The sequence below is a fragment of the Centroberyx affinis genome, unplaced genomic scaffold (assembly GCF_046629955.1).
Source record: "Centroberyx affinis isolate AG114_WGS23_722 - 3 ecotype Tasmania unplaced genomic scaffold, CSIRO-AGI_Caff_v1 ptg000192l_1, whole genome shotgun sequence".
Classification (NCBI taxonomy): domain Eukaryota; kingdom Metazoa; phylum Chordata; class Actinopteri; order Beryciformes; family Berycidae; genus Centroberyx; species Centroberyx affinis.
Window position 1 is genome coordinate 102,053 of NW_027278885.1, and position 25,759 is coordinate 127,811.

Consider the following 25,759-nt stretch of genomic DNA (forward strand, 5'->3'; position numbering starts at 1 on the left):
CAGTGCAGCAGCTAAATGTCTCAAGTCATTGCCTCTACTAGCAGGTTTAGGCCTATTTCTGCTGATATTCAACAGTTTGCAACAAAATGAAATGAAGCAACACAAGAAACACAAGCCACTCTCTCACAATATTTTCACAACTGGGAAATGTTTTTATAGAAGTCACTCTTATCTTGATATTTTGGAATATCATAGTTGGATACCTTGAGTTGGAGACTAGATGTAGTCCAATTGCTGGGGTTGTAAAGGTCTTCATGCTGCACCTATGAAAATAATGAAGCAAGTTCAACGTAATATGGTGGACTGATTTATCATATCAAACCGTTTGCAAATGACACAAAACTCATTTAAACTATAAACGTTGGAGGAAAGATTTTTCAGCTACTTTGTATCATCCTCACCACTATTACGGCAATTGTCCACACACACACACACACACACACACACACACACACAGCTTTATCCAATTCCACTCTGTTTATCTTATTTCAGAGAAGAATTTGTCATCTTTCTTAGAGGTAAATAAACACACAGCCCATCTCTGAGATCAGGGTTGATTAACACATGCACTAAAGACTCTTTGTGGTACAGATCTGATCTTCTCCTATTTAAACAGGGTGAAAGCGTGTACACAGAATCTATTTTTTTGAGAATCTTTAGTTTTTTTCTTCCATGAAAAAGTCAAGCCATATATTGGCCAGAAAGAGAGAGAGGATAAGATCTGAACCATAAAGGGTTAAAAACTAGATTTTCAGTTCTTGTGTAAATACAGCTGTAAATAAATAGTCATAAATAAATTGACAGGTTATAAATAAATAGACAGTCTAAATAACTCAGATGGTTCTATTGGCCTTAGGTGACTCTGTCAATGAGGGCCATGCCAACAGCAACAACCACCGAGGAGGGGGCAATGAAAGAGTGGAGATGGTTTGTTTGTGTGTGTATTTATGTGTGTGTATTTGTGTGTGTGTGTGTGTGTGTGTGTGTATGAGAGAGAGAGAGAGAGGTACACAATCCAAGATAATTATTGTTTATGACACAAAAGAAGCCTGTTCTCACGAGTCCAAGTCCACTTCAATCTAGGACAGACAGAAGCAAACACCAGAATCAGAATCAGCTTCATTTACCAAATGTGATTGCACCAGCTCTTTACCAACACTTGCTACATTGTGGAAAAAATACTGTAGTTGCTTCATTGTAGCTTCAGTTACCAAAAAGCTGCTTCTCAACATTGTTCACATTCTTAATTAAAATCCATGAGTAACAGCCTAGTTAGCTTGCTACTAGCACCCATTAGTTACATACTGAAATTCAAAGTATCCACTTATGAAAGCAACATCTCATTTTGTCTGACAGAGATTCAACTACCCCAAATCATCATCATCATCATCATCGTCCTCATCATCCTCCCTGTCCTCACCATCATCACCACCGCCTGCATCACCATCATCATCATCATTATTACCACCTCCATCCTCATCCTCATCCTCATCCTCATCATGCACTCCAACAGTTCTGAGTCCTGGGTTTCCATCAATACTTCATTTCCCATTCTGCCCATGATTGGCGGTGCCGGTAACAGAAGTGGCATGGAGCCGTACCTTCAGCGACTGGCTCATCTAGACGAGGGGCTCTACAACGACTTCTACAGCCTCTGGATCGCTCTGATGGTCGTCAACTCTCTCATATTCCTGGTAGGAATTTATGTTCTTCAGACAGGTGCCCCCTTTGATATTGAACATATCCTATAAAAGCCCTGTATCTTAAATTTTGACAATTTTTGTTTTGTTTTTTTACTTGAATTGACAGCTGACAGCTTGAAGATAATATTTCAGAACCTTGGGACCAAGCCAGACCATTCCCTACCACTGATTTTGCAAAGTATTAAGTTAAAAAAAAAAATAGCAACAACAAACATCAATGGCAACACCAGACAGTTTTTGCAAGTCCTGGAAAGTTGAGATTTGGAGATGTGAGGATTCTGCAAGGCACTCATGATAGAAAAAAAAATGACTGTGTTGTACTGGATTCTACTGCCAGGGCCTCAAACTGTATATGATACATGATGCAACCTATTCCAATCTGTACAAACTGTCTGTTTACCCATTATTTGACAGACAGCAACAAGATGGCTAAGAGTTGGCAGGTTGACAGAATGCTGATTTTTATCTCCTCTCCTCTCCTCTCCTCTCCTCTCCTCCTGTCTCTCCTTTTCTCTACCTCCCCTCTTACTCCTTTTCCCAGGTGGGCATGGTACTCAACACGGTGGCGCTGTACGTCTTCTGTTTCCGCACCAAGCCAAAGACCACCTCGGTCATCTACACCATCAACCTGGCGGTGACGGATCTGCTGGTGAACCTCTCTCTGCCGACCCGCATCCTGCTCTACTACAGCGGAGGAGCCTGCGTCACCTGCTCCTACCTGCACATCTTCAGCTACTTTGTCAACATGTACTGCAGCATCTTGTTTCTGACCTGCATCTGTGTTGACCGTTACCTCGCCATAGTGCAGGTGGGTTTGTCAGTAAGCTAGTGAGTTAACAGTAACGGTAGCAATGGCAACATTCTCTGTGATAACTTTTAGCATTGATTTTTCTGGCATTTCTACTTGAAGAACAAGAAAGCCACTTTGTTTCAAGTCTGAAGTCTGCACTTTTAATGGCTAACTTAACTTAATGAGTTAGTTATAATTCAGTTTTTTAACTACCTGGCCATGGTGCAGATGAGTGAGTGAGTTCAGTCCCTTTCACTTGGATGTTTACCATCATGTCAGCTCTTTCCACAGCCTACCTACTTGCTTTCCTTCCTTCCTTCCTTCCTTCCTTTCCTCCATGGCTTTCCTTCCTTCCTCACTTCCTTCTTTCCCCCTTTCTTCTGTTTCAGGGCTGAATTGTCCAAGATCACAGGAATAACATCTGAATTCTGCAATCTCTCTTTAAGTCATACTGGATGCCCCCTCTCCCTTTTTCCTGGATGCTAAAATGCTACTTAATTTCCTTTGGCTTTGCAGGTTGAAGCGTCCCGTCGGTGGCGTAACTCCAATGTGGCCAAGTGTGTGTGCGTGTCAGTCTGGCTGTTTGCCATCGTGGTCACCTACTCCTTCCTCTCCACTGCTTTCCGGCACACGGGCTGCTGCCTGTCAAAGCTCCTCTTCCTCACCATCACAGAGTTCTTCCTACCCCTTGTCGTCATTGTGGTCTTCACCCTGAGGATCATGTGGGCACTAGCTGACCGCCGCCTGATGCAGCAGAGCAGGTATAGCCAATGTTAAAGGGAGTATCGTAGATAGTATTAGATGGTATATATAGAATACCATTGCATTTCCAATTTTGGTCTGTTATTTGTCTCTATCAGGTGTTTGCTACAATGTGGGGGAAATGTTAAATGCATTGGTACTTCACCTCACCAAAAAATGACTCAATGACTCAAGTGTTGTAATCTCCCAGAGGCAAAGGAAGCACACTTTCACTGTTGCATAAATATCTTGTGTCACAAAATATTGTAATTTTCATGTATTTGAAGTTAAAGATGGTCCTTTGAACAATTTTCATGAAACCCATTTAAAACCTGTTATATAACTTCCTCAGTCTGATTAGATTTTTTTTTTCCTTTGAGGAAACACTGTTGCCCCCTCACTGGCTTTGTTCACATACTGATTAATTGGATTGATTATATTTTTTTCACTTTTTTTTTTATACAAGAACATACGTGAATAAACTCCAAAAAATGTATTCAGAAAAAAGCACTTTGTGGAAAGAGAAGGTTTACCTTTGCAGCAGTGAAAGCAGTGGTGACATATGGCAGCTGGGTCGTCACAGTGGGGGATTTTAACCTTTGTTCCCCCAGGGAGAGGAGGAGGAGGGCGGTCCAGCTGCTGACCACCGTGCTGGTCATCTTCACCGTCTGCTTCACGCCCTTCCACATCCGACAGGTGAGTGACAGATGGGAGGTGAAGCATCCTTTTGAAATAAATGGTTGTAGTAATGTTACCATGCTGTTAGCGTCACCGTTTGTTTTGCACCCCTGAAACCCTTACTGAGTTGAGGAGCGAGTATATGAATATGAGATGTCATATTCAGGTGCTGAATAGTGACTAGGATATGATAGAAAGGTACTGAATAGAACTGCATAGATAGGATAGACTGATAGTTACAAAGTCGTACTGAATCTGTGTACAATGTTGTTTTTATATTTGTCAAGTCGTACAGTATTTGTATATCACATTTCATTCACAGGAAATCTCAATGTGCTATACATGCAAAAACAATGAAAAATAGCAAAAACGTTTTACTGTAAAATAGTAGAAATAACAACAAGAAATATATATAAAATGTGATAAAAAAATACACATATATTGAAAATATATATATATATATACAGTACATGTATATATACACACATACATATATTCACATACACATACACGCATACAGCCATATACTGTATATTCATGCACACAACGTCAGTCCAAAGCTTGGGAAAAAAAGGAAAGTTTTGAGCACAATTTTAGTTTTGGGAAATCTAAGGAAATCTGTGGATCTGGAATGAAGTTAATATTTCTTGTTTGATGTAGACAAGGCATTGTCATCTGTCACCACATGGCTGCGTTGGTCCTTGTCTGTGCTGTAGGTGTTGGTGTACTTCTACCCTGACATGCCTCACCATGTGATAGTCTACCACCTGACTGTCACTCTCAGCAGTTTGAATAGCTGTATGGATCCTGTGGTCTACTGCTTTGTAACTAATAATTTCCAGGTAACAAGACCGGTGTGTGTGCATATACATTTCATTGATTCCTTCCTTTACTCCCTCCCTTCCTTGACTTCCTCTCTTGCTTTATTCTATTCATCCAGTCATTCCTTCCTTTCTGCTACATCTGTCCATCTCTCCACACATCTATCCATCATCCATCCTTCCTTCCAGCCATTATTCACTCACCCATCGCTCAATCATTTATTCATTCACTCATCCATTCATTAAACAATCCAGTCCCCTTTTCTCCCCCAGGCCACTATGAGAACTCTGTTTCGTCGTGCCGAGGCCGAGCAGACTAGCGGTGACATCATCAGCATGCAGCACAGCTCCAAGGCCTCAGGAGGAACCGTCAATGCCATCACCAATAATGTGATTGTGATGACCAACATCCCCCCGTCACCGCACAGAGACAGTAATCTGGGGAAAAACAATACGCTGTAAATCCCCTTTCACATGGTGTGAAGAGACTGGGAAGAGTTGAGAGTCGCTGAGATGTCAGATTTGCCTGTGGAAACATGGCTGATATATCAAGACTCCTGTGACATGCTGACCAGTGGTGACATCATCAGCATGCAGCACAGTGCTAAGGGCTCAGGATGGACAGTCAATGCTATCATTAATAATATAATAATGATGACCAACCTGACAATTCACAATGAAGAGAGATACCATCATGGGGAATCATCACACAATGCAACAGAGCTGGTTCAGAGTGGGGGTGGCTGTGGCTCACGAGGTAGAGTGGGTCGTCCACTAATCAGAAGGTTGGTGGTTCGATCCCCGGCTCCTCCAGTCCGCATGTCGAAGTGTCCTTGGGCAAGATACTGAACCCCAAATTGCTCCTGACTGTTGCGCCAGCACCCTGCGTGGTAGCTTGCCGCCATCGGTGTGTGAATGGGTGAATGTAGGCATTGTAAAGCGCTTTGGTTAAAAATGGTTTTGGTTAGAAAATCAGTCCATCCTAACAACTTCTACTAACTATACTTGAATGAATCCCAAGAGTGAAGAGGGACAGTCAATACTATCACTAACAACATCATCAGGACCAGTAACATTCCCTCTACTCTACACAGAGAGACTAACATAGGGAGCCAAGTTGGCTGAAAGGCAGTAAGGCCACTTCACAAACAGACATTTTACTTTTACATTTTGGGCATTTGTCTCTTATCCAGACTGACTTACAATAAGTGAGCGGATATAGAGGTTCAGCTTCTTGCCAAAGGACATTTTGACTGTACACATGATTGTTGATGGACACATTGTGCTGTTGTGAGTTTGTACCTTTTGGTTATGGGATGGTCTCCTTAACCATTAGGACACTCTGCTGCCAAATTCACACAATACCACAGAATACAACACTGATTTAATGTGTATTATTATATAAAGGCATCATACAAGTGATGATGGGCACCATATATACAGTATAATACCAGTCAACTTCCAGTCACCAGCTCACAAATGGAATACAGATTTCTGTCAGTGGCAGGGATTCAACTAGCAACTTTCAGTTATTGGTCAGCCTCTCTTCCCCAAGGCCAACCTGCAAAAGACAACTGCTGATTCAAATCCTGACACTATCAGGAAGCTGTAAGGAGGCAGCTGGCATTACATCCAGTAGGCCCATTCATATTCTGGCTAGTGAGAAGATTTTTTCAATTTCTAAAAAATACTACCCACAAACTAGTAGACTAGTAAAAGTTCCATTTGTGGTTGTAACACAGCTATGCATTAGTGCAGAAATCATCAAAAGGTTTCTTTCATTCGCGCTGTTTTGAATCCCCAAATAAATTGATCTGGTGTGACATCAGTTATGCAGCAAAGTTTTAAAATGGTTAGGAAAGACAACTAATGCTGTCAGTAACAAAATAATGATGTTGATGATCAACCTGACATCTGCACTACATGTGACCATCACATCCTCTCCATGAGCAAGGAACCATATAATGTAAAACGGTTCAGACTTGGATCAGCTACCTCTACTGATGCCTGCAGGTTAAGGGATGGACAGGATGAGATTCAATAACAGGATGAGTTGGCACATAAAGTGGACCACAGCCTGTTTCTTGTGTTTCCCCACATGACAAGTGTAGTGATGTGTTTTGGCCTGGATTCCAGGATGACAATCATATCTGAGAAACTTCAGAAGATCCACTGTGCAAGATGTTTGTTTGTGATGTGGGCTCTGTGCAGGAGAGGGCAGCATTTCACTCCCTTCTGAAGACCATCAGAGCCCAAAGGAATTTTTACTTGATTATAACTGAGGCGGATTCCAAATGAAAAGCTGCTGGGAAGACTGATAGCAACTGCACTGTGAATGTTTGGATAGGGATTGTTGTAATAATGTAATAATAATGTTTTTATTGAAATACATTTCAGTATTGTGTGCTGTTTTGTAAACATTTTGTACATAGAGCTGTCTTGTGATTGTGAAAGAGAACATTTTTATTAGTGGGATCTCTCTTTGCAGATAAAAGTATCAAATAAAATTAAGAATAAAGGAGGGGGGAATACAATCTTTTTCAGCTGCTAGATAGTCTATGTTTAATTATTACAGAGAGTTATCAATATCATGCATGCTGTCTTGATGACACCTAGACAAATAAACAATTCAAATCATCATAATATTTCCTTATCCATTATTTGATTTTACATTAGTAGATTCACAATTATGTATCATGGTGCCAATAAAATATCTGCTAAAGTAAGCAATACAAATATATTATATTATGGCTATTTCAATGCTTGGTAGATTGTTGGGACTGTCCCTCCTGCATTCATTCAGTTTTTTACGCTGTCCCACCACACCATAAAAAACATCACCGCTGCTAGAGAAAATGGGGAAGAAAAACCATACCATCATAATGTAATCAGAATTAAGGCCAATTTCCCCACAAAAAGTAAATACGATTTTAGAATTTGAAGATTCGATCATGAATTACTGCTATTTATTTTGAGAATGTTCATTAATAATAATATGATTATTGTTGTTGATGACGATGATGATGTTGTTATTAACTGTAGTAAACCGTTATGAATGCCCCGCCCTCCGTAGGTGAATGGTTTGGTGACATCAGCTGCCTTCTGACTGCCCCCCGCATTGTTACTGTGGCAACCAATGAGATTGATGGGCATAGTAACCAGATGGTCAGTTGGGTAGCAGGCTACGGTTAGCCACAAAGCTAACTAATCGAGAGTTCTACTATAATGTTGCTGAAAACATAGCTAACGCTACATCATACGGAGTTGATGCGACTCTACCCTGGAAGAGAAAGGGCTCAGGTATGTTTCATCAGTCTGCCTTCAATATGACTGGGTCTGTGGCAACTAGCTAAGGTTACATGTAGCTAACGTTACAGTATTATTAGCCAACCTAGCTTGTTACAGTATAGCCAGCAAGCCGAAACCTGTCAGTATCAAGCTAACGTCGATCTAACTGTTACTAGAGTCAGGTGGTTTCAGGCAGCCCGACAGAAGACACGTATCTGCCGCTATGTCCATCATCCCCAGATGCTAGAAATGCTTGATAATGTTGGAACCAACTGGATCGGTTGGCTGCGTTAACTGTCTTGGAATCTAACGTTACTTCCGTTAGGTCGTTAGGTGACTCAGGTAACGTTAACGTTAGCAAAGCCCTCCTATTAAAAACATGTCCTAACCGGTTCAGGAAGCCCTGACACGCACACTCAAATTCCTGTGACAAAGAAATGCCCATTTTCAGCTCTTCTCGCACATACGGATAGTCAGGAGCGGTTCCTGTCAAAAAATTAGGAGTGGGTGCTACACAGGTAGTTTTCTCACGACGACAGTTGTTCGGGATTTTCACATTACACATGAAAGACATAGCTCAGTATTGATCAGTGCTTTTTATGTTTTCACATCTGTAAGAGCAGTCCGGCGGTAGGTACGCTTTCCCAAAGGAGTCGTTTTTTTTGGTTTTTTTTAAGATTAACTTTTTTTTTTTTGCCATTTTGCCTTTATTAGATAGGTCACAGTACAGAGAGAAACAGGAGAGACTGGGAAAGGGGGCGATTCAAACCCAAGACGTCGCGGTTACATGGCGTGTAGCCCGCTGAGCCACTAGGAGCCTCAGGTATTGTTAATTTGAACAGATTGGATCTACCTGTTTTGGCTGTTATTCAGCAGCCTAGTTGCAGGAGGTAGGTGGGATAGAAATTAGGGCTTTGTTCGCCTCACCATCAATTCATTGATTTTCCATTTGATTAAAATATTGGGAAAACAAATCTGGTATGAGAAGGTTGTCATATTGTCATATCTAGCATGTTAGTGAATAACAGAGAATGAGTGTTCAGTAATTATCAACCATAGGAAATTAATTGCAGTTTCGAGTTACATTTGAAAGTGACTGTATTGAAATAAATTTGACCCCTGCCTGCCATAAAGGAACAAGTGTTCAGTCAACTTGTGGCTATCTCATTTAGTTTTCTGGGAATCCAAAGCTAGCACAGTGTTCCATTAAATGACCCAGTTTCTTATGGTGTTGCATGAAGGCTTTATTGCTTAATGTGGCTTTCATCCATGTCTCTGTAGTCTTTATAGTCTGACAGTGTTGTGACTCAAAGGTTATGAAGCTACAAGTGGTGTAATTTTATTGTACAGACTCCAGATAATGAGTCAATGGGAAACTTAAACCCACATACCTAAGGTGTGACATTATTTATTTTATCTTTTGTTCCTTTTTATCTGTCATGTTGATTCCTGCAATAAATTCACAGTTACTCAAGTTCTGACTTAGCTAGGATGGAAATCTGTATCATGTACAGGCAGCAAATGGGAGCCTACAAGTATTCAGAAACAGGATTCAAATAATCATTTACTATTGTTTTCTGTTACTTTGGTTTTGTATTACCTTCAGTATCTGTAGAATATGAAAATAAATTCACATAGTAAGCCAAGAGAGGGCATGCTGAAGCCAAAGCTCTGTACTAATCTGTAGCTTTAGCTTACTGTCTAACTGACTGTCTGTTTTTCTGCAGGTTGCTGTGTGAATTAATGGGTCTGTGCCAAGGAGTTTCCACCTGTATTGACCCCCGCGCGCACACACTCACATACGCAATCCCTCACACACTTATATGCACATACACACACACCAAGGTCTGCTGATACACAGTCAAAACACACACCGTCCAACAGCTGCATGCACACAACCTCCAACAGACACACACCAGGATATAACATCGAAGTGCCTGTTGACTGGATGGCAAACTGAACTGGATCTACTACTGCAGCTTTTATTGGGTGGTTCTTCCTTTTGAATCATAGATTGGCTGTATATTTCAATATGTAAGCACAGGAAATATAGTCCAAGTGCTTGCTGAAGCAGATGGAAAACTGAATAGGATGTACCTCATATTGGCCAGTTTAATTATAGCCCCATTGAAAGTCATGTGGAAGATGTTCTGTTAAAAGGAAAGTGGAATTTTCATCTGAGACTCAGGAATCAGTGGTCCAACTATTGCCCTCTGAATGGATGTGATTTTTTTAAAGATGTTTTTAATATCTTAGTTTTTTGGACATGCAACTATTCATCCTATTCATTTTTATGAAGATTCCTGTTTTCCTGCCTTCTCCCCCATTATTCACTACTTTTTTGTGTTGTCCTGATCACATTCCTATGTCTGTCTCTGGATACTGAAGCTATTTATCAACAAGGATGCTCCCTGATCAATCTAGCTGGATTTCTCTGGGTCTTACACAGCGACTGATCAAGATAAACACCATGGACATTTCATGTTCTGTTAGCATATTTTAATATAGTCCAATTGTAGTTTTTTTATAGTAAGATATACATTCAAATATACCGCCCATCCAGCTAAAGAATGGTTCCTCTGAAATCAAACCTGCCTATAATGGGAGGAGAAGGGGAGGAGGTGGTGGAGGAAGGGGAGGCCCCCAGCCTCCCAGAGAAGAAGAAACCGAGGGAGAAAGAAGAGGAGAATGGAGATGATAAAGAGGAGGAGGGCAGAGGAGCGCGAATCCCTCTGCGCCGCTGGGTAATGAACGGGGCGGTGATGTTCGGCCGTGAGTTCTGCTACGCCATGGAAACGGCCCTGGTGACACCAGTACTGCTTCAGATAGGTGAGGAGACAAGATGCAGACATAGAGATGAACACACACACACACTTTCACACATAAACAGATATAAAGGTGATGAAATCGCTGCTTTAGATAGGTAAGGAGTTAGGACACACACATTGGCTGCACCTATATTTTTAATTCTGGGTAATAGACACAAGTGCCCAGATGGGTAAACACTGCACACCTGTCCAAATGCAGATTGCCGGTCTTGTTCTGATTTAGCACTTCAGATGCAGTAGAAAGCCCCCAGCTGAATTACACAGTGGTAGGCTAACACGTTCTATGAGTTTAGCCACTGCTCCAAAGCTGTATTTACTCTACTCTATTGTGTAGGACCTTCTATTTACACTAGCCGATAGGCTATCTTTTGCAAAGTGTTGGCCTGGCTAGTGTCTTGGAATACCCAGAGCCACTGACAGAGTTTGGTCAGATTGTGCTATCAGCATCCTGCTGCTGTCCCATTTTCTACAACTTAGAAGCGTTGGGTTTAAATATGTAATAATGCCATCCATAACATTATCAAAAAGAGATGCCCATCTGTCTTAATCTAAGCTGCAACAGAATTACAAGTCAGTTAATAACAGTAGGATTATGGAGCTAACCTGACTGTCACCAAAAACTGCAATAGCCAAACTCCATCCATTGCCCTGGTTGCACCAGTGTGTCATGTAGCCTGTGTGCCCAGCAGTGGCCAGCTGATGGCTATGCAGCTAGCTACTAGGTTTGCCACCGTAGCAGAAATGGAACAAAGGCCTCTGCTCCTGGCTAGGTATGGCAAGAATGTCTAACACAGCACATTTTGATTTCACTGTTTTCCTCCCGTTCAGAATATTGCTGGAAAATTTGTGTTTAAAAACTCTCTACCAAAACCCATTCAGGTGGATTTTGAAACAATTTCCTAAGCATCTCCACAGCAAATGTGTTGTAACAGGCACTGAAATACTATAGATTAACATTTCATTAACTATGGGTCTGGATGTAAGATGGGTTGTTGTTCTGTATGTTTTAATGAGCCTAGATCTCAGGGTCAGACTGAGTTCACTGAGGTTCAGGGCTGAAAGGGTTTACCAATCCCTGTAGCAAATTATCTGCTGTATCATGTGTATAAGAAGAGACAAAGACTATTGTGGCATGGTATGACTAAGTGGCCTGAAGTAGCTTGACAGAATCCTTCATGTTTCTTGTTTGGGGTGAATCTCTTACTGGGATACTTTGACATTTTCAATTATATTTGGTTAATTTTCGTCACCAGAAACTTTTCTGCTGCTAGCTGTGCCCCAATTGCCTTGCGAGGCAGCTGGATTCGCGAGATCACGATCACGCAAGAATCCATCTTGCCAGGCTTCAAGTTATGCGTTTGTGGCCGAACCACAGCGGTGCGGAGCAATCAGCGTCCTATGAGGGCAGCTAGGGGCGTGGTTTAGGTGTGGCGACAGCGAGAAGCGACTGTTCGTTCACAACAATGGCGGCTCCTAAAGAGGCTAGCGTAGATGCTGCTATAACATCAGTTATTTCTGAACTGCAAAGAACGGCACTAAAGGCTTTTCTGGATGGAAAAGATGTTTTCGCTCTTCTCCCGACCGGCTTCGGCAAGAGTTTGTTTATATGTTTCGTTGATCTGATTGGTTGAAGTTAGCCCGTGATAGACGGTGATAGACAGGTGGTTCATCCAATCACCTGCCAAGTATTTTTTGAAAGTGCCTGCCCTTTTCCAAACAGTTTCCAATGACGACTTCCCAGATGGTTCTGTGTAACAAACCATCTGGCAAGTCAGGTTAGTGCCCCAAGGTTTTATCAAGGAAAGCTAACACTGCAAAAAAAGCCATTTAGGAATATTGAAATATATTGAAACATGTTCCCCAAATGTCACAAGTGCCTGAAGAAAAATAAACACATTTCGAAAAGTCATAGTATCCCATTAACATCCAGTGTTGCAACAATTTGTTACAATGCCAGCTTTAGACACATTAACGTGTGAAGCCTGGTTGAAGTACTACTAGTTTGTTGAAACATTAGCAGTGTGTTTATCACAGGGTTGATTTGGCTACAGTTTGCTGAATTTCCCAGTGTTTTTGGTCCTCCAGAGCCCTGACACATTTATTACCCCAATCTCTTTGGGATTGTCAGCCAGCACAGTAGATTTAAAGCTTTAAAGCTTTGTTCCAGGGACATACAGTCTAGCACAGTAGAAATGATTTGGAATGCCATTTGGTAAGATTTCTCTGGTGGGCACTTTTATCCAAAGCACCTAATAGGGTAATACAGGGTAATACACTTTTAAGCATGGGTGGACTAGTGGGAATGGAACTCGTAACTCTGGCAGTGTTGGAGCTAGAGGACCAGGCTTTAGTTGGATATTATTTAGTAATAACTTTCTGTACTCTAGGTGAGGAGATAACAGTGGAGAGAGTGAATTTCACCAAGTCCTGTTCAGCTGAGTGTTTGAGCTTTATGAAAAATGCTTGCTGAATAACTTGAACACAAACAGTGGCATTCGGTGTCCTGTTTGCTTATATGGGAGTGAGTGACACAGCCAAATCTATTTGGCATATATGACCCACAATGATTGATGCTAAAAGGCGATGCTCCAGTCTGAACAAAAACAATGTCCTCATAAGTAAAATGTCGGCTTCCACAAAGTAGCATTATGACATTGAACTTGAGTATGACCATTGTTTAGCTTGGCCTCACTTTCCAGTACTAACCTACCTAATGTCTTTAATCAGTGTTTTGCTTAAGTCCTACTGTAGGCTGCTTGACAAGAGAGAGAGTGTGACAATGGGAGGGATAGATGGAAAATAAGACATTTTTCTTGTTGCCAGAAAGTCATTGGATGTCTTGTTGACTTATGTGAGAGGGAAAGCAGGAGCAGAGCAAGGCAGCGTGGGTAACATGTTGTTCCCGTGAGAACTGGCCAGCACACCCAGCCAGCTGACTGCATTCTAGTCCATGAGAAGTTTCCATTGAAAACTATAAACATCTCAACATCATGAATAAAATCCACCTTTGTATGAACGATGGAAAATCAGAATATTGTCATCGTGCAGAAACCTGTATCTACAATTGTACATTTTCTGTTTTTTTACTGTAACTGACAGCCGGCATTGTCTCCCACATACAGTTTAGGTTTCATGACTCTGGGTCAAAGCCAGTACATTGATGATTCATTGTCAGATTTCAAGGGTATCAAAATGGGCACTGATGTAAGATGAGTGTTTCCCAATTTCAGTTCATGCTGAGGCCTAGTTCTGTGTTTTGAACACAGGGCCAACTGGAGGCGATTTCACAACTTCCCTGGCTGTTTGGGGCATGTGCATTTCTCTCAGGCCCTTTCTGTGCTGTTGTTGTAACGGGCCTCCTCATTATCTGAAATGTCCCTGCTGCCCTAAAGGCATTTAGTAGAGGAAGCTACTCAGGAGCAGTGTTTCTTCAGTTATGCGTTGGTATGCAGGGGATGTTATCCCACTCCTTTTCTAAACTATAGATCATAGGAAAACTTTCACCTGTGTGGCAAGATGTTTAATCAATAGTCAATTTGAGAATGAAAACTTTTCTTCAGTTCAGTAAATCAAAATGGTTACGCAAAGCAATATTTTATGAATTCCTAGTTTTATTGTCTGGTAAGGAAAATGGTGCTCTAAAGCATTGCCCAGAGCGCATCAGCTCAAACTGTCCTCTGACAGTTTGACCAGGGCAGTCAATAATGACATTGGCCTTAGGGCTTAGTGGAACAACATTGACTTAATAGACAGAGCAATGACAGACTGGGGTTTAATTTTTCTCAACCCATGACCCACATTTGTGAAATTTAATTGAATCATGAGCCCCAGTCGAACAAAAACATTGTTATGTGGGGACTCACCAGAAAGAGGCCATGTTGACTTGTAACCCACAATTTAAGAACCCCAGTAGGAGAATGTCTTTTTTTCTGACTTTACTATCAGTGCTAGGCAGGCAGGGGCATGTAGCTAAAGCAAGTGGCAGCTTGCAGGAGATTCTAGTCAGGTTTTAATTTTCATCATACCTAGCCCTAAGCCTGTAGTGACAGGTCCACTCTCCTTTCACACACAAGCTCCTGTCACATAGCAATCAAGGAATTTCCACTGTGGACATCCTGGTCAGTGAACCAGAACGCTCAGGCATATGCCATGTACTAGATTGTAACTGAAAAGACTCCAATAGCCAACTTTGTTGTTTTAGTGTAGAGACTGAGGAGTGAAGCATCGTAAACCTTCAACTACATTCCATTCCTGTCACAGAGGAATGTGGAATGTTCCAGAGATACAAGGTAGGACAGAAAGATACAGAACATTTTAAATATACAGGTTTTTAGCCCTTAAATACAACACATGTTGCAGAGCACTTCATCACTACTTGGTATTACAATGATTTTCACATTGCTTCACATTGAGTAAATGGGTTTTCTCTCAGCACATTCACTGTGGTTGAGTTTCATCATGACATTTAGTTTAACATCCTTTTCCTGTGTGTGTATGTGTGTGTGTGTCCACGTGCACTCACATACACTCACAGAGCACTTTATTAGGAACACCTTACTAATACTGGGTAGGTATCGGCTTTCAGCTCAATGTCAACCGGCTACCAAAGTGACCTCCGCCTCAAGGTTCGAGGTGTTGTGCATTCTGAGATGCTTTTCTGCTCACCACAGTTGTAAAGAGGTTATCTGAGTTACTGAAGCCTTTCTGTCAGCTCCAACCACTCTGGCCATTCTCCTCTGACCACTCTCATCAACAAGGCCTTTCCATCCGCAGAACTGCTGCTCACTGGATGTTTTTTGTTTTTTGTACCATTCTGTGTAAACTCTAGAGACTGTTGTGTGTGAAAATCCCAGGAGATCAGCAGTTTCAGAAATACTCAAACCAGCCCGTCTGGCACCAACAACCATGCCACGGTCAAAGTCACTGAGATCACACTTTTTCCCCATTCTGATGTGAACATTAACTGAAGCTGCTGACCTGTATCTGCATGATCATATGCATTGCACTGCTGCCACATGATTGGCTGAATGGATAATTGCATGAATAAGCAGGTGTACAGGTGTTCCTAATAAAGTGCTCGGTGAGTGTATATGTAGGCCTACATCTATGTACTGTATGCGCCTGTGGCAGGGGAAGGAAACTGAAAGTGAACAAAAATGGAAACTTGAAAAATATTTTCAATAGTTTTGGTAGAACAGAAACAGAACCTGGTAATATAAGTAACCTGGCCATTATTCTAAAATGTCACGCTCTGGACCATATAAGTTTTAGATATAAACATTCTCTGAGAAAGGGCATTTGGACAGCAACGTCAATAAACATAACTGGTTCAGAATATTACATATACGTTGGACAATATGAACAAAAAAAACAGGTTGGCACACATAAATAGCAAAATCATTTTGGTTCCTTGCCCTGCTATCAGAACAGTGTTACAGTCTGACTGTTTTCTCGGTCCTGTCCTGGCTCTAATCTGACCATCTGTCTGCATATTGTGTTTCAGGTCTTCCAGAGCAGTATTACAGTTTAACCTGGTTCCTCAGTCCTATCCTGGGTCTGGTCTTCACTCCTGTGCTTGGCTCAGCCAGTGACCGCTGTACTCTTCGATGTGGCAGGAGAAGACCGTTCATCCTGGCCCTGTGTGTGGGCGTGCTGCTGGGAGTGGCACTGTTTTTAAATGGCTCGTTAATAGGTGAGCACAGTGGTTGGAAGTTAATATTATTTTTGCATGTCTTCTTTTGCATGTCTTCTTTTACTGTGCAGCCCACGTGTTTTACATCTGTCATGGTGCTGTTCTAGGCCTGTCCATTGGCGACACCCCCAGCAGCCAGCCAATTGGCATCGTCCTTACTGTGGTAGGCGTGGTGGTGCTGGACTTTTGTGCCGACGCCTCTGAGGGACCAATCAGAGCTTACCTTCTAGATGTTGCTGACACCGATGAGCAAGATATGGCTCTAAATATCCACGCCTTCTCTGCTGGTAACACACACACACATACACACACACACACAGACACAGATGCACTCACTCACACAACCTTTAGACATGGCTGACATTTAAGACAAGACCCTCTACATCGACATCTATGCCAAAAATAACACACACCATACACTCTTAAAAAACACAAATGATTTACAGTACTTTTCTCAAAAATACATTTTAACTATAAAAATGCCCCGCATGAATTTACCCCAGGAGGGCAAAGTTAATTTAATGTCAAGAAATTACAAACATCCCTTTAACGTGTTCACAGTACAGTCACACACACACTTTCTATGCATCCGTGTCTCTTGGTCTTTGCATGATAATGAGACCTGTGTCTCCTTCCCTGTTTCCCCAGGGCTCGGCGGTGCAGTGGGCTACATGCTAGGAGGTCTAGACTGGACTGACACCGCTCTGGGCCGTGCGTTTAAGTCCCAGGAACAGGTCCTCTTCCTCTTCGCAGCCATCATCTTCATCATCTCCGTCACATTGCACATGCTCAGTATCCCTGAGAAACCTTTCACCCCCGCCTACCAGCTCAAAGCCACAGGAGATGGGGACTCTACCAGCCAGTTGTCTTTAAAGCCCAATGGCCACTCCCGACGTTCCCTAGACGTGATTGGAGAGGAGGATGCCTTTGCTCAAGCCCCCTCCCGTGAGGACAACAACCCAGGTCCTCAGGAGGGGGAGATGGATTTCCTTGGTGTAGAGCGTGTTCGGAGTAAAAGTGATTCGGTCTTAGCAATGCCGGATGCTACAATCCAGTTGGATCCTGACCTTGACCCGGATGCGCATCACTTCCTACCAGAGACACAGGAAGAGTTAGAGGATGCCTTCCTGCCATCAAACCATGGCACTGGGTCCTCGTCTCCTCCTCCTCCTATTCTACCTCCTCCTGCTCCTTGTGGTACTCCTCCCCTTAACGATGGGATGGCGGACTTGGAACCCAGAAGTCTGTTTTGGCCTCAGCTTAAGGAGCAGACAGACGGCCCTCCTCCTCCTCCTCTTCTGCAGATCAGTCCTAGCATGGACAACACGTTGCTAAACACACAGGTAATATACAGATGCTAAGGTTGCAGATTTAACATGTATTTGTGTAGGCTTTTGTCATTAACATGACTGTGAAGCTGGGAAGTTAATTGTGATGAAACATTCTGTTGCCAGCAGAAAAACAAATGTTGGCATAACACAAGTAAAAGTAGACCCATTGATTTGCTTGATATCCTGTGAGAATTATCTTCTGCTTATTTGGGGCACATGGTTATAATGGGGGCAATATGGAACCCCTATGGGAGGAAAAACCCCTCTGCACTTTCTGTTTCAATGTTTTCTTCTTTGCTGCTCTCCTGTCCAGGTCCAGGAGACCAAGGCTGTCAACGGTGTCAAAGTTGGCGGGTCCACTCCCGGTCACTCCCAGCCAGTGAAAGGCAGTGCCTCCACCAAGCTGGGGAACCGCCCCTCCAACACCTCAAACCCATCACGGCCACACCCGCACACCTTCTACAGACAAGTACAGTTATTGTGATAGTTTTTGAAATTATTTTCAGTGTGTGTGCATGTGCTTCATTTGTGAGGGATGTAAAAAGACCTTTTGTAGAAGACCTTTTGTTGAAGAAAATGTTGTGTTTTTTAAATTGTTGCATATATAAGTTTTGCAATGACATTAACCTGAGCACCATAATTCCTCTTGCCAAGATAGTAAAGTTGACCTTTCTCTCTCCAGCCCTCCTTCACTTTCTCCTACTATGGACGAGTGGGATCACAGCGCCACCGACTGCGCCGGTTAGCCGGCGGCGGTCCTCAGCCAATCACGTCCTCCCGCAGTCTGGATGATTTGTGTGAGCTCCAGCGACATGCGGAGCGGCGGGAGCTGCAGCTGTCGGCCAGCAGCCTGTCGTCTGAGAGCTCCATCAGTGAGGGGGGACCAGAGGGAGGCACGACTGTACGACTGCTCTGGTTGTCCATGTTGAGGGTGAAGTAAATTGGAAATCTGCTTTATATTGATGTTACTACTGTTACTTTACTGTTGTATCATTATTTTAAAGTTATGGCAGGCTTCAGAGCTTTTATAGCATTTATTTCTGGCCATTTTGATGTTTATTGCACCACAGCTGCTCACCATTGCTGCCACTTGACCAGGTGCATAAAGATCCTTGTATCCTTGTATCCTTGATAGATGCCAAGGCAGCTGTGGAGGTTGTGTGTGTGTCACCTCCTGACGTGGTTCTCCATTATAGCTGAAGCTGTTTTTTATACCGACTTCATGGGACAAGTCATCTACCATGGAGACCCCACAGTAGGCACATGCATACACACACATACACACACACACACATGCTGTCCATTACAGGTTGTGTTTTTAACTGACTTCATTGGGCAGGTTATATAGCATGGGGACCACACAGTAGGGAAAACAAACGTACATTCACACAAATACACAGAAATGCACATTATGCACTTGCATAACAGACACACAGCATGTCACACACAGTCATCTATGCCAGTGACCCTATAGAAGGCAAATATAGATATGATATATGATACAAATGTAAGACAGTGTTGCAATGATGTCTGCTTTTTCAGGCACCAGTTAACTCCACAGAGCTGCAGAACTATAACAGAGGAGTCCAGATGGGCTGCTGGGGACTGGTGGTCTATGCTGCTACTGCTGCTGTCTGCTCTGGTCAGGACACACACACACACACACACACACACACACACACTGTCTTTATCTGTCTCTCTCACACATATATATATATACACACAGATAAGAATTATTATTACATTAGGATTCTATATTAAAATACCTGAATGTACACTTGAAACGAGTGGTTAGTGATATTCAAATCCCTCTCTCCCTCTGTTAATTGCGCTCTCTCTCTCTCTCTCTCTCTCTCTCTCTCTCTTTCTCACCCTCTCTTCATCCCTCCCTCCAGCCCTCCTTCAGAAGTACCTGGATAATTTTGACCTAAGCATTAAGGTCATCTACATTGTTGGAACTCTGGGCTTCTCGATAGGTAGGTTTTATAATAGAAAAAATAACTGTAAACAGGAGTGTGTAGTAGAGTGTTAAGGGGGGTATCCAGAAAAAATGGAAATTAATGCAAGTATGTAATGGACTAAAAGCTTTTTTTCCCCTTCATCTTAGGAACCGCTGTCATGGCGATATTCCCTAATGTTTATGTTGCCATGGTGATGATCAGTAGCATGGGCATCATCTCCATGAGTATCTCCTACTGTCCCTATGCTTTATTGGGACAATACCACGAAATCAAAGAGGTACACACACACACACACACACACACACACACTCATACATCCATGCACAACTGCCCTACACACTGACAGTACAATGACACTAATGATCCAAGCATGTACACATAAACACATACACTCACACACATACAGAAAGCATCCATCCTTATTAGATTGTCAAGACTCAATACCATGTTGCAAACTCTCTTTGGGAATCAACTGGCCAGTAAAAACAGTTAATTTGGTGCTTCAATAGAGGCTTTGCATTTGCATCAGAAATCCCCTACCAAACATGCCTGCTGCCATCTTGGAGGTCCACTAGAGAATTGGCTGTGTGCAACTTGCCGAAATATACAACAATCAGGCCAGAAAAAGAGAAATATCTGAAAAAGACATCCAAAGATGTGGGTGTGTAGATCCATACACTATGTTACAGCTAAATGAGAATGGTTTGGTTAGGTAGATTTGTTTAAAAATGTATGTTACTGTGACATAGTAAATTGTCTAGCCCAAGCTCCTTTAGTCCTAACCTCTACTCCAAAGCACTCAAGAGAAGTGGCAGCTTACTTAACCTAAAGAAAGAGAACTCTACATCATAAAAACGTACACACTGTTAATCTATGGGATCGGATATTGTTAGCTGTAAATTACTATTTTGCAATTGAAAACAATCTCTCTCCTCTCCCGTTCCCCAGTATATCCACCACAGTCCTGCAAACTCTCGGAGAGGTTTTGGTATTGACTGTGCTATCTTATCATGCCAGGTAAGCATTCATTTGTTTTTTTCCCTCTCCCCATCAGCTCTAAACTTTAACTGACCCAGAGGCATCTCATCTAGAGAACCTTCTGCCATTGGAATAAGCAAGACCTGAATAGGACCCAATGATTCTTGATCTTCCTTGAACTGATCCACAAGAAAACAATATAGTTTAGGCTGGGAAGCCATCATGTGTCCCTGTAAAGTACACTGTAATACAGTGTTATTGCTACTTGATATAATAGAATTGTGTACTTTTTTCAGATTTTTGACTGACTCTAGTACTTTCTGCCCTGGGTGCAGTCATGAGAATCAGTGGAAAGTGGGACTGTCATTATAGAGTATGATATTGTGGTGCAACATTATATTTTGTTTAATTTCCAGGTCTATATCAGCCAGATTCTGGTAGCCTCGGCCCTGGGAGCTGTGGTAGAGGCAGTCGGCAGCGTGCGTGTCATTCCCATGGTGGCCTCTGGGGGCTCTTTCCTTGGCTTCCTTACTGCCCTGTTCCTAGTCATATACCCTGACGGAGAGGCCAGTGACCCAAAGCAGGACCAGAAATTGGTGGGTTTGCCCGGGGAGGCGGGCCATAGTGGAGAAAGGACCAGCCAGGAGCTGGCTCTGCTGAGACTGACAGACAGGGAGAGTTTTATAAAGACAGAGTACCACTCTGTTGTCTGAGAATGGGCACGCTGAGTGTGGTTTAGGTTTATTCCAACCAAGCGCAAGCCACAGCAAATGGGGATCACACCAAAAGCATTTGATTTACAAAGCTGACACTCTTCATTGGACTTTGTAGTACACCTACTAGAAGCTTGAATACATTAAAAGACCCACCCAGTAGGAAACAGATGGCCAGTCCCTGGACAAGTGGACCAGATGTGAACATGGTAATTGATGGATGGATGACTGGTCCTTTCTGAAGGGGGAGAGAAAAAGAAAGGGGAGGAAATGTGGCAAAATATTGATACTATCACATCTACAGGAATCTGGGTTGGATGGATAAGTGTTCTTCAAGGAGGAGAGGAGAGGAAGAATGTCAAGGAGACAAGAGAAACTGGCAGTTATGTGACAGCCTCACATAATAAAAATCTGGGTTGGATTCCAACTCACCTTGTTTCATTAGTCATCAAAATTTTGGGCTGCTCTGCATGTCCTGTTGCTACCTCAACCCTAACCCGGATAAGCTGTTGGAAAATGGATGGATGGATGGATGGACCAAGTTTGCTCGAGTGGAGTGTGATCCATTGAAACATATAGAGCCAGTTGACAGTGATTACTAGGTCAGACTACTGAAACTAACTCTGTATATCTTGGTTCTGAAACCTCTTAAATGGGAAGCACACAGAGCACTTTTTTCTGTCACACTTCTGAACTCTATCGTCACATTGCAGGGCCGTCTAACGACTATCATTTATTTAAAATAGGATTCAGCCACCAACCCCTAAATGTCTTTTTTTTTTCTTTTTTGTTTTAGACAAATTTTAGACTGATTTTACCTCACAGTGGCTGTGTGCGTCCAGCAATACAGAGACTTTGAGGCTCTGAGATATACAGCAGTCTCCATCACTGTCTGCTTAATGAACACAATCTAAATGCTGTATGAATGTGAATTAATCTTTCTGTACCTCTCCACTACATGTAGACTGAATAGACATGTAAGTTTATGTTCCAATCTGTTAATGGAATACTTTGACATTTTAGTTTGTTATTTGTCTTTGCCAGATAGTTGTGAAATTATAGGTAAGGTTCTCTACTTTTGTCTTAACTATACCCTAAAACAGTATGTTCGATGTCATACTCTTTTCATTCGAAGATATGAAGGTACTGCAATTTGTGACCTAACGAGCTAGGTTGCAGCTAGCACTACCCACTGGTATGAAAAGAGTAACATACTGTTTATTTGTTGTGCCAACAGAGAAACACACTGAAATTTAGAATGTCGTTGTGTCCTTTCAAGGCCATGATAAACACGCAACACTTTTTTTTTTTTTTTCACAATGTACAATGAGAAACTTTGCCAGCAATCGTGACAAAGAATATATTTTTGGTACTTTTGTTCCTTATTGTCAGTGGGTTATCCACATTGATTTATACCAGTTACCATGGGAATCAATCTTGTGAATCCACGTTACCACAAAATGTTGTGAGTTTGTCATGGCCTTTCAAATTTCACCTCAAGTGTTTTGGTTTTTATAAGATGTGATTGTGCACCAGGGTTGTGTTCAGTTCACTTTCAGTCGAATCAGTTCAGGAAGTGGATTTTCAAATACTGAAACGGGTTTATCATGACATGTTTGTCATACCCAGCCTATTAAGAAATAATTGAGAATGAATGCTCTGTCATTGGTAATACTTTGGTTTATACTTTGAATTGAGAGCAAATTGACCCTAGGCCTGATGTACACATTAGTTTGGAGTGCCATTCTGATCAATGGACTGATAAGCTCTACTTAAACTGGGTCCTGTTATACAGAGATAGGATAAACAAGAGGATAAATTGTTCACATGGTGCCAGTTTTTCTGTTTACCTCAGTCTACAGTGCTTTGCTGTAAACTAGTGAGCGTAACAAGAGCAGAGAAGACTCTGTTGAGCATTATTTTATTATTTTTATTTGTTGAGACGTATTCCACATATTCTCTAGCCTAGCTGATAGCACACAGTAACACGTAGTTGTTGTAATAGACGTCACTTACAGACTATGTACATAACAGCCTACAGTGTGCAGTCTATTCTTTCCTCTCCAAAGGCCCATCTGCAGTTGACTCTGTTCACTGTAGGCTCTTCAGGCCCTCTTCTCCTTAATTCTGCTATTGAATAGGAGAGCAGTCTATCTGAAGTGCTTCCCTTACCATTGAATGGTCACAGTGCCTAGAGGAGCCTCCAGTTTACCTAAAAGAGCGTCATTAGTCTCTGTTTCACTGGAGAGGTTTAGCGTCACATGGTCTGAAAACTTGGTGGGGTAAACGGATATATAGTGATGGAGACCTCTTTAGGTTTTGCATTGAAATACTCAGGGCTTTATCCCTCTAATGCTGCATAATGAATGATAAGAGAAGACCATGTCTATGCAAGGCCAGTGACTGATTTATGCAAACCTTCAAATCCCCTCACTGGGGTGTCATGACCAAATGAACCTTGAAAAGACACATGTGACCTTAGTCTTTTAGTCCTTTGCTCTCAAATTGGTGTCACAGCTGCCGTCTGCAACATTTTGCTTCCCTCCCAGTAAGCATTGCCTAATTCAGTTGCACAAACTAATTGACACAAGTGACAGCATTACATAGATTCCCTATTGTACAACATTAAAGGTCTCTACAGTTATGACTTTGAAGGAAACTTTTGAAATTAGCATACGTGCCTGTAACCATTACACCCTAAAGGGGGTTCGTTACTGTGTTTATGGGTGCTCAATCAATGCCGGTGGTACTCAGTTGCACCTCGTATCATGCCGCATCATCGCTGTGCCCGTAGTAACAGAAAAGAGTGTCCTCTTTGGTGTAATTGCCATGTCATCGAGGACTTCTATTGTCTAGGTTCCAAGATTAACACAGCCTGTTTCACAAGCAATATAAAGGGAACATCCTCGCTCTGCAGGATTTTACATTGAACATTAAAGGGAAACTATCTAGAGAAACATCATTTTAAATTACATAGCCCATCACTGAGTTTCCCTCTAAGAAATGCAGGAACTCTGCCAACGTGAGTGTGACATATTGTGTGTGTGTGTGTGCACTAGAGTATTTAATTATTTGGGAATCGTTCTGGGCCCAGTTTTCAGTCCCATTTTTCCATTTTGCTAACGAGTGCCAGGAGTTCTGTCAACTTGTCAACATTTACAACATTAGGCCTTTAATTTTATTCACTAGGTACCTACCAGCTGCTTGTGGATAGGAGTACCTATTGATTTTAATGGTGATGCTAACAATGTTAACATGGTGCTTTCCACAACAAGTGCCTGGTGAAGAAATATATATATAAAATATAAATATCATAGTATTCTTTAAAATGTTTCCAGCCTGGGATCCAAAAACGCTAAATGTAAACCTGCCTCAGACCCAGGCTCATTAAAACCTGCTAATACACTTACTTACTATCAGAGGACCTAAAAGAAGCAGGCTGGCAAACGATGGGCTTTAACGTGCTGGTGTCAGCTCGTGGAAGCTTTTTTTGAAACTTGTCCAAAATTTGCTGGGAGTTAGACAGGGTTTTACCTCTACAGTTGGTAGAGAAGCTGCCATTCCTCCTATAAGAATTTGGTTGGTATTGGTTTCGATGGCAAGATGGTTTCAATGCTGTCTCAGAGATGTTTCCATCCCACCAAGAAGCTTTTCTGGGGGGAAATGGTCTCCATCTTTGGTGCTGAACTATTGAATAAGAGTGGACTCAGCTTTATTTTCTCCATTGCACCAGGCCAGACCAGGCAATAACTGCTGACATATCTAAAAAGATTTTAGATACTGTTTTGATAGAGGCCTGACAAATGTGCTTCAGACAGATTGCTGAAATACAATGCCATATACAGTATGATTTGTGACTGTTATTTATTTGAATTGTAACAGCTTTGGTTGAGGGAACACAAAATAGTCTTACTGTGATTTTTATTTTTATTTTTATGTGTGCTGGTGATTTGAAAGTGTTTTGATTTCATACAAATGTCACTATATAAGGTTTTTTGGATTATATTCCACATTTTGATTTAAGTCAATCACAGATTTTGTTAAAGTGAGTTTTGATAATTGCCTTCTCTTTGCTGCTGTACAGACTTTTGTACCGTGAGAACAAGGTATTTTTGTACCAATGACTTACTTGAAAAAAGACAATGAATGCACCTTGAATTGTGAAAATGTGTCTGTGTCTCAATTCATTAGCTGTTTCCTTTTCATTAAAGGACAACCTGTATTCTAGAGCCTTC

General features: G+C 42.0%; 2 protein-coding genes across 3 annotated transcripts; both read left to right on the plus strand.

The window, feature by feature from the left end:
- The first annotated feature begins 1,499 nt into the window (after positions 1–1,499).
- Positions 1,500–5,195, plus strand: LOC139659571 (G-protein coupled receptor 20-like). Its single transcript, XM_071537882.1, has 6 exons — positions 1,500–1,694; positions 2,245–2,511; positions 3,010–3,254; positions 3,846–3,930; positions 4,629–4,754; positions 5,007–5,195. The coding sequence occupies exons 1-6, from the start codon at positions 1,500–1,502 to the stop codon at positions 5,193–5,195; spliced, it is 1,107 nt and encodes a 368-aa protein (XP_071393983.1).
- Positions 5,196–7,968: 2,773 nt separating this feature from the next.
- On the plus strand, positions 7,969–25,685 carry slc45a4b (solute carrier family 45 member 4b). Of its 2 annotated transcripts, XM_071537863.1 has the most exons (14): positions 8,487–8,539; positions 8,736–8,844; positions 9,749–10,850; positions 16,353–16,541; positions 16,649–16,828; positions 17,190–17,884; positions 18,186–18,341; positions 18,555–18,803; positions 19,008–19,127; positions 19,415–19,514; positions 19,768–19,848; positions 19,980–20,110; positions 20,782–20,850; positions 21,228–25,685. In XM_071537863.1, the coding sequence occupies exons 3-14, from the start codon at positions 10,592–10,594 to the stop codon at positions 21,522–21,524; spliced, it is 2,526 nt and encodes an 841-aa protein (XP_071393964.1). In that variant the 5' UTR covers positions 8,487–8,539; positions 8,736–8,844; positions 9,749–10,591; the 3' UTR covers positions 21,525–25,685. The 2 variants fall into 2 exon arrangements, with proteins under 2 accessions (XP_071393971.1, XP_071393964.1); XM_071537870.1 differs by lacking the exons at positions 8,487–8,539; positions 8,736–8,844 and adding an exon at positions 7,969–8,033.
- Positions 25,686–25,759: the final 74 nt, after the last annotated feature.